This window comes from Macrobrachium nipponense, chromosome 7, assembly GCF_015104395.2.
Source record: "Macrobrachium nipponense isolate FS-2020 chromosome 7, ASM1510439v2, whole genome shotgun sequence".
NCBI lineage: Eukaryota > Metazoa > Arthropoda > Malacostraca > Decapoda > Palaemonidae > Macrobrachium > Macrobrachium nipponense.
The window spans coordinates 100,366,038-100,376,135 of record NC_061109.1 but is presented as its reverse complement, the minus strand read 5'-3'; the positions used below and the strand labels follow the sequence as shown (position 1 = coordinate 100,376,135).

Below are 10,098 nucleotides of genomic sequence, written 5' to 3'. Positions count from 1 at the left end.
GGGTCAAATATGTAAATTTTAACTTTGTTGTCTGAAATCACGACAGCTTGGCAGTGAAGACAAATGAAGGAAGTGTGCTCAGGTGGCTTTTTTTTTTGCGTTCGGAGATAATGGAGGCCAGCCGGAAATAGCTTTAGTCCTAGGATGTTATTTGAGTGATGGCTGCTACCCAGCCTTTGGAGGGGCTTTTCCCCCTTGAATTCCTTTACAATTTAAGGGACGATAAAAGTGATAAATATCAGCAGTGTTGCCAGTACTTCAGTGGGTCCTGAATAAAACAAAATATGTAGCCAACTAGATTTGGTTAATGAATATGTTGGGTTGTACTTTTTCGGTAATGAATTGAAACGAAGAAATTAGCCACAAAATGACGACTGTAGGAAGTTTTACCACTTGTGTGAAATACATTTTGGTTTTTGCATTGTTGCAGATCATAATGAGAAAATCTGGCTCCTATATTATTTTAGAAGATTTTAGTAGACAGCAGGATGTGAGAGTAACCAAAGGAATAAGGAAATGAGAAAAGGAAACTTATGTAATCTGATCAATAAGTGACGACGATTTATCACATCCTTGAGGAAATTGATGAGAATATGCAGGATATACATTTAGGAGAGAGACTTTTGACTGGTGTATATTTGAAAGAGAGTAACTCAGATAGACTCTTACTAACCCGAGATGAAATATATCAACAGCGCTGAAGTCTTCATGGTGTGACTCTGCGACGCTGAGCGACACGAGCTCTTCATATTTTGTACTGCAAGTTTCTTTGGCACAGAATACCTATAGTTGCCCTTGTTATTTTTTCGAGAATTTTGTCTACATTAATGACACTGTAGGCACCGTTAGATGACACAGACCCACTGACTTGTTTCACCTTAGTTCTATTCACTTTCTATAGATGCAGTTGCCCTTCTTTGCTATTTCACGTTTTTGATAAGGATTGGTGTACTACAGGTAACTTATCATCCTTTAATTCACTATGTTAATCACTCGATAGTCGCACGAAACCTCAGAGGGCGTGAGTAATGAGGACAGCATGAAGGTACGGCCTGGTTTCAGACAGACGTCGCTCGTCCCACCAGTGTCGCTGTCAAAGGAAGACTACTCTGTAGTATAGTTGTTCGGGCTTTTGCCAGGCGAGGCTCAGGCCGGCCCCCACTCCCCAGGCCAGTCGTCCGACTCTCATTTACGTATAAGGAAGGCTTCAGTCGCTCTGCGGCGAATGTTTGCTGCCCCTGTGCCGCCCCCCCCGCCCAACTCCTCCATTCAGTAACATGCAGACTCCAGTCCTCCACCCATCTCTTTTCTTCCCCCAAGCATCCCACCTATGACCTCCTCCAGCACCCAACCAGTCCTCCCACCCCCTTCCCTACGACACCTCTCGATTTTGCTCAAATTTTCGTTCAGACTTCAGCCCAAGGAATGAAACAGACGTTATACGATAAAAGTATCATCCGATTTCTCTGATAAACTGATTTCACGTCGAGTTCGGATATCATTTAGCGTTTCATTATTTAACTGAAAACAAATCCAAAGAACAAAACGAATACGAGCGTAAAGGAATGAGATTCGGGTGAAAGAAATCATCCCCTTTAGTTGACTCGAGTTGCCGGGTTGCCGGATGAGTCACGGGGCCTCCGGATTTCATGGAATTTCCGATGTCTCACCGCGTACTCTGGCCTCTGGCCTCTCTCTCAGGGAGAAGAGGCCCTACGTCACTTCGCGAGAATGTTTTCGCTGCTTTTGGCACTTTCTAGGATTTGATGGAAGTGAGAGTGCACTTAGTTTAGTTTGCTATTTCCTTTGTTACACCTGTACTTCACGATCCTCGAGATAGAGAGAATTTATGCCTCGCCTAAACGTTTGTTTTTGCTACCTATGATGCTTAGTTGACATGGTGTAATATAAGGTGTAGTAGGAGTCATTCAATCATGCTTCCGAGATCATTTTTACTGTCGAAGATACCTATTGTTGCCTGCCATAATCGACATTATTAGCATAATTTTCTTGCAAGTTATTATTGTAGTTGCCAGGAATTTGTCCGCATAACTTCAAAGGTCGAATTGCAGCCTTCGTAAGGACGTCCCGCGTAATTCTCGTTGCTCTCTGGTCAAGCTAGAAGGGCCTTCTCGGAGGAAAATCCTACTTTTTGTCTTTAAAAACTTCTGTCAGAAAACTAGCGAATATATGAGTTGCACACACACATATTATATCACGCTATTATTCCAATATATATAATCTCTCCCTCTCTCTCATTCATATATATATATATATATATATATATATATATATTTATATATATATATATATTTATAAAGAGAGAGAGAGAGAGTTACAAGGATTAGAATGTCTCAAAGACTTATTAGTCCTTCTGTGAGACATCACGTGCTCACTTATCTGTAGGAGCAGGTTTTACTATTAATTCATAGTACCCTAATGATTTGTCTACCTTTCTTTTAAACTCTTCCACACTGTTGCTGTTTACAACTTCTGGTGGCAGTTTATTCCATGTGTCACACATCTTGTATGTGAAGAAGTTCCCACAATGAGATGTGTTATATCTCTTCAGTTGTAGTTTCCATCCATTATTTCTTGTCTGGTTTTTGTTTAATGTGAAGAAGTTACTGTCTGCTTTTGTTATGCCTTTAAGAATTGTGAGTGTTTCTATTATCCCAGGAACTTTTGGGTTTTGATGTTAAGTAATTATATAAAAGCTGAAACTTTCCACAAATGTAGATATGTGATATGACCAACATATCAAAAGTCCCATGGCCTCCCATGCTTGATTTAGCCGCCATATTGTAAAATTGCCACCGTAGTGGAATTTCCTAAGATTGAAATGTGTCGTAAAATAATTTTTTTATCGAAAAACATTACTGAGTAAATGTTGTTCAGAACTTATTTTTTGACAAGACGAAGTAGTTTGCTTTACAAAATTAACGCATTTTATATGAAATAAGAATAAAAACTGAAACTAATCATATAATTTTATTTTCAAAAACAATTTCCTCAGAACTGGTGGTCTGTAAGACCAAATATTTCGAAACAAAAGTTATAGAAAAAATAATTTTCTTTTCAAATATATATTACATATAGAAAAATGAAGTAGTTATCACTAAACAAACAGAAAATCAGTATGTGACATTAGCCCTGGGACCTTAGGGTTTTGATGTGAAATGATAACATAAAAGCTGAAACGTTGCACTAATGTAGAGATATGGGACATGAACAACATATTAAAAGTCCCATGGCCTCCCACGCTTACGTTAGCCGCCACATTGGAATTCGCTTAAAATTGAAGTATCTCTTAAAATAATGGTTTTATCGAAAAACATCACTGAGTAAAATTTGAGCTAAGCCTTTTTTTCTAAGAGGTATGAGTAGTTTCCTTTACAAAATTAAGGCATTTTGTAAGAATATGAGAATGAAAATAGTTAAACTAGTCCTATAATTTTATTTAAAAAACAATGACCAGTCTTTCGAAACAAAAGTTATAGAAAAAAATAATCTTTTCAAATATGCATACAAGTTTGTACATATCTAGAAAAATCAAGTAATTATCACTATAAATAAACAAACAAAAAAATCAATATGGGAATTGGCCAGACAAACCAACCAACAGTACCTTTCGTTTTTCTAATTAAAAGATAGCATTACTTTGCTTGCGTTCCACTCAATTACTGAACGGTAAGCATTACTTTGCTTGCGTTCCACTCAATTACTGAACAGTAACGCCTTTTGAGACATTGTTGCATTATGTACACTAATAAGCTCGGAAATGACAGTGAGAGACGCTGATACAATTCACGTAGGATGCACACGAAAGTATGAGTATTTTTTACATTAATGAACTACATCGCACAAATATCTTGTGCACAATTATGTAGTAACTATTCTGTTACTCCAACATATAAATGTTAAACTAAAAAGATAGAAAAAAATATTTCAATTGAAATAGGAAAGAAATATAGATGATGAACCCCTCTACACGTGAAGGACTACAACATGTTGGCAATAAAAATGGTATGAAGGTACAAATGACAGTAATTAAAATGGAATTAATCCAAATTTTGTATCATAGGTAAATAACACGCGCAGGCTTCAAAGTAAATCTTAGATCATCCCTATCCAATTCATTTTCTTCCTCAAATGATTGTGAATTTTCACAGCCATATATTAAATGACTTCTTTTTCCCCTTCCCATACATAGCTGATGTGTTACAACCTGTGACTGTATGGAGGAACAACAAAAGTTGACAAATGTATCCCAAATTATCTTAAAGCTTGCCAATATCATGTCTCAAATTATCTTGAAGTTTGCCAATATCGTATGCCTTGTTGGGATTGAGGGCTTTACCAGTTTTAATAAAAAGCATTTTCGTAGAGTGATTAGAAAGGAATACAAGAAGTACAAGCAACTTTTGTCGTCACCCATTACTGCAACTTTGTCCTATATCTTATATAGACCGTTAGGACAGTTGGTATATCTGCATCATCATTAGCTTGGTTATGAGACAGCATCTATGTATGGGAAGGGGCAATAGAAGTCATTTAATATCTTGAAGAATAGACAAGACATCTGTGACACAGTTTCTGAATTTAATAACCCAGCAGCATCTAAAGGTGAAGATGGCTAGAGCTGGTGAAGCTTTCATCCTTTCTGTGTACAGAGCAGTGAAAGCTGACAGGTGTCAGACCTTGGATAAGTATCCCTTTTTTGAAAACAAGAGAACAGTAGCAAAATTGTCAGTCAAATCTGTATATTTGATCTCTACATTGCCACCAACATGGGATGCAGCTTGATTGCAGTCTTTTAGGGTGTTCTTGCATAAAAAAAATTGGCATGACAACCATCTCTCTCCAGTTGAATGGGGATGGGAGATTTGCGGAACTCAGCTGAAACGAATACCTTCTATTAATCCTCCAGCTCTGAATGACGACTGATAAACGCTTTTTCTCTCCTCCTAACACCTCCTCTCTCTCTCTCTCTCTCTCTCTCTCTCTCTCTCTCTCTCTCTCTCTCTCTCTCTCTCTCTCTCTCTCTCTCTCTCTCTCTCTCTCTCTCTCTCTCTCTCCTGTTAAAATAGTTCTTTCAGTTACATTGCCCGGCATTTTTGACATTATATATTTCACCACTTCTCACCGCCCATTCCTATCAGGGCTGAACTTCGACTTAAAGGGCATTGGAAGTGTCACTATTCATCTTTGTGACCTTGAAAAGTATGAATTTGACACTAATATCTGTCGTTTCTGGTTATTTTTACACGTCACCCCCTTCCTCCCCCTTCTCACCACCCCCACTTCTTATCAGGGCTGAACTTGGACTTAAAGGGCATCAGGGGAATGTCACTATTCATCTCAGGGACCTAGAAAACTATGGATTAGGCACTAATGTCTGTTGTTTTTGTTTATTTTGTCAACCCCTTCCTATTGGGGCTGAACTTGGACTTGAAGGGCTTCGGGAATGTCACTATTTATCTCAGCAACTTTGAAAACTATGGATTAGACACTAGTATCTAAAATTTGCGGTTATTTTTAAGTCATCCCCTCTCACCCTTTCTCACCCCTTCTCAATTCCCCTTCCGATCAGAGCTGAACTTGGACTCAAGGGCATCGGGAATGTCACTATTCATAGCAGCAACCTCGAAAACTATGGATTAGACACTAATAACTGTTGTTCTGGGTTGTTGTTTACATTTATCCCCCTTCTCACAGCCCCCCTTGGTGCCAGTGATTCTTACCCTCACAGTATTCTTTTCCAGATGGTAAGTCATATGTATACCAAGTGTGGTTGCAATTGCTCAATGCATTTCAAAGTGTGTGGTACATACACCCGCACACATACATACATACGTACAAACATACATACAGTCATTTTATATATATATATATATATATATATATATATATATACATATATATATATATATATATATATATATATATATATATATATATATATATATATATATATATATATATACATCGTGTATATATATATATATATATATATATATATATATATATATATATATATGTATTTTTTTTTTCTTTCTTTTTTTTTTTTTTTTTTCAAACCATACTGGGTGTAGAGCCTGACCAGAAACGATGGAGGTCTACAAGGCCATTCAACTTCTTGTCCTTTACTTGGCTGACTAAGTAAAGGACAAGAAGTTGAATGGTCTTGTAGAACTCCATCGTTTCTCTTTTCTTCATGGATTTTGTATGTATGTATTCATCACGTTTCATATTTTCGTGATTCAATTATATTATATATATATATTATATATATATATATATATATATATATATATATATATATATATATATATATATATATATATCTTATCACATCACCGTTATTCATATATACACATTAAGCTACAAATGTCCATTAATATCTAATTCGCTCTTCCTCGGGGTTAATATATATTCATTTATGTTAACCGAATGGAAATTTATTCACTTCCGACGAATTTCTTATCAACTAATAATTTATATATATAATATATATATATATATATATATATATATATATATATAATATATAACGTATATATATATATACATATATATATATATATATATATATATATATATATATATAAATATATATATATGTAATGTGCAATCATATGTACGGGCTCACAAAGACATTCCAGTTTATGTAAGTAGTCATATGTTATTTTTATCGTTTCCGAAAAGTGTCCATGATTATCTGTAAGAACAGTTAGTGCTGTGCACGTCCCTTTTTCTTTAACCACAAGAACCTTGAGATAATTTTCTCAAACCACTGAGGAGAGTTAGTGGTTACTTTAGGTAGTATATGTTATAGATTTTCACTTTTGGTATATTTTAACTCTGTGACTTCATGCTGACATGAGTATTTGGTTGTGTTAACTGTTTGCTTTCTAGCTATCTCTCACGCATACATACATGCATATATATATATATATATATATATATATATATACATATACACACACACATATATATATATATATATATAGATATATATATATATATCATATACATATATATATATCGTGTATATATATATAATATATATATTATATATATATATATATATGTATTTTTTTTTCTTTCTTTTTTTTTTTTTTTTTTTCAAACCATACTGGGTGTAGAGCCTGACCAGTTTTGACTTTATTTCTAAGCAAACGGTAATAGACTGATACGTAGTAGGAGAAATTCTCAATATATATATGTAGTTAAGCTCGGGGGACATCTGATAGAATGTCCAGCAAATTTTTGTGGAGAATGACATCAAACGAGAACACTATTTAATTTATTGATCAAATCTACCTTATTTCTTGTATTAGCTTCAGAGATGGTACCAATCACTGGGTTAAGTATATCAACCATAGGTACTTCGCCAGATTGCAAGATGAAGAAGCTATTGAACTAATAAGTGGCCTAGCAGGAAAATTTGTTTTGTGAGTTTTTATAGTTCCATACATATACAGTAACAATGGGGAGGTTCCACACATCTTTTTTATGAGGTTTTCATTCCATTTTAATTGCCTCATCACTTTACTGTAGAAATTGCTGTTCCCTTTGTCTAGAGGATTTTTCCTCAATTAATGACATACGCAGTAACCGAAAAACAGGTTTCGTGAAAATGCTAAAGATGGTGAATATTGATGGTGACCACTCTTGTTTCAAAGTAGTGTTTTAAAGTATGAGATTACTATTTTTTTTCTTCAGTATAGTCCACACCACCCAAAACCTTTTATTACAACTCATATGAGTATATCCATCCATTAATTAAGGGTTAAGACAAATATAGTAAATTACGTAAGATTTTAGTAAATTACGTAAGATTTTAGCGTAATTCTTTGTGTATTCCAGTCTTTTACTGGTACGCAGTCTCCCACATATGGGGATGGATGTAGACCTAACCGTTAATCATCTCGACCTATTGACCAAGGGTAGCACCTAGTTAAACAGCCTCTCTGTCTCTCTCTCTCCCAAGTTATTTTTTATTTCACATAAATCATGAATAATTTCCATCTTTTGATATTTAATGTAAGAATAACTTTCTCTCTTTCTCTCTCTCCCAAGCTATTATCTCTTTCTCTCTCGTAAATTATGAATAATTCCCTATTGATATTCAACGTAAAAACCCCCCCTTCTCTCTCTCAAGTTATACTCTCTGTGTAATAATTCACGAATAATTTCACTCTGGATATTTAACGTGAGGACAAATCCCGCCCCCCCTTTCTCTTTCTCTTTCTCTCTCTTTCTTGTTACTGTATATGTATCTTTAATGAAATCTGAATAACTGTATCATTAACATTAAAATATGAAACTAAAACTCCAAGAAATTCACAAGCTATGAGTGCATGCATACATATGTACATGTTAATTTTTTTTTTTTGGCATAGGCTCCATGACGAATGCTATTTTCTTAGTTCAAACACCAAATATACGTTAAACTATCATCCTAAAACACTTAAATATAATTTTAAAGTATTTTAAAGTCATTAACAACAGTACCCTTAAAAGTATATGGCTCTCAGCTACATGAAAACTAATCAGTTACTCCTGAGAGAGAGAGAGAGAGAGAGAGAGAGAGAGAGAGAGAGAGAGAGAGAGCAAAATTACAAATGCGAATTAAAAATATTTGATACAGTAAGTTTCAGTATGTAAGTACACAAAGATTAAATCACAAAACTAGTAGTATACTATTTTATATATATATATATATAGATATATATATATATATATATATATATATATATATATATATATATATATATATATATATATGATAAGTATCAGTAAACATTAAACTAAAATCAATCATAAAAAAAGAGGGGAAATTCCTTCACAAAGCATCGGAGCTACCAGTCAAACACACAGCAGAATACCAGCTTTGCTAGTTGCTGAATGGCCGGTAGCTCTGATGCTTTGAGCCAATCAGCAACTAGCAAAGCTGGTACTCTGCCGTGTGATTGGTTACTTTCAACTCTTCCAGCCAATCACAAAGCAGAGTACCAACTTTGCTAGTTGTTGATTGGCTGATAGCTCTGATGCTTTGTGAGGGAATTTCCCCTCTTTTTTTATTATTGATTTTAGTTTAATGTTTACTGATACTTATTATTATATATAATAATATATAAAATAATAGTATACAGTAAACTATGGTTGATTCGTTTAAGGTAGATTCTTGCGCCTACGAGACGTTTGTTTGGCAGCCTCTGATTGGCTGGTACCGGGAGGTAGGCCGCTCGCTCATTGTGTCATATTTTCGTCTGTGACTTAGAAAACATGCAGTATGTTTATATTTCTTCATTTATCTCACGTTTTCCAAAAGGTAATAAAGTTTTGGTCATACCAAAGGATTCGGTATTAATTGTACAACTAAATAATCTCTTCTTGAAACCAATTAGATAAAACACAAAGGAATTACAACGAGTAAAAGTGAAGAGAAAAAGTTTCAATCTTTACACCTGTTTTTATTTATCATCGGATTTTTAATAAGTCATACGATCAAGATGAATTAAAACTTTTATTTTCTTATAATAAAATCACCCTGAATACGCTGGTGCTTTCAGATTTTGGATGCGTGTAATATGTGAAGAGAAAATGAAGAATATGTCTTATAAGTTGCAGCCGTACTTGACTCAGCCTGATAGGAAGTCAATCTTTCTTAATTATTTGTTGTTTATTACTTCACTGAGATTATTATTTCATATCACTCAAATAAATCTCTGATGTCTGTTTCATTTGAAAATATATTCATAAAATAAAATTAGCAACTATCTTGAAACAACCTGATTAAAGTTTAGGCTGAGTTGAAGAGTGTGAAGTCGTCTTTCCACAGTTCAACTTTGCTGGATTGAATTCCCCGCGGCCCGCATGGGTCTGAGCTAACGATACCAGATGCATCCATCTGATTATTATTATTTTTTCCTTATCAGATATGCCCAGACATACTATATGATATTGGATTTAAAATTTTCGACAGTTATAATGTAAATTCTGTGTATTTATTTTCAGAAAATGTAATAATATAACATGGTAAATATTGTCGAAACTGCAACCTTTTATATCGCTAATTGGCAACTCAAA

At 34.5% G+C, this 10,098-nt stretch overlaps 2 protein-coding genes across 2 annotated transcripts in view; one reads left to right on the top strand and one right to left on the bottom strand.

Moving 5' to 3' along the window:
• LOC135217785 (uncharacterized) overlaps positions 1-1,210 on the bottom strand; it is a 27,503-nt gene extending 26,293 nt beyond the window's left edge. The window contains exon 1 of the mRNA XM_064253814.1: positions 674-1,210. Within this exon, the coding sequence (XP_064109884.1) occupies positions 674-749 (76 nt within the window). The 5' untranslated portion in view covers positions 750-1,210. The remainder of the gene's footprint in view (positions 1-673) is intronic.
• The window catches only part of LOC135217786 (vacuolar-sorting protein SNF8-like), a 106,666-nt gene that overhangs the window by 71,559 nt on the left and 25,009 nt on the right, over positions 1-10,098 (top strand). The gene's annotated exons all lie outside the window — the stretch shown is intronic.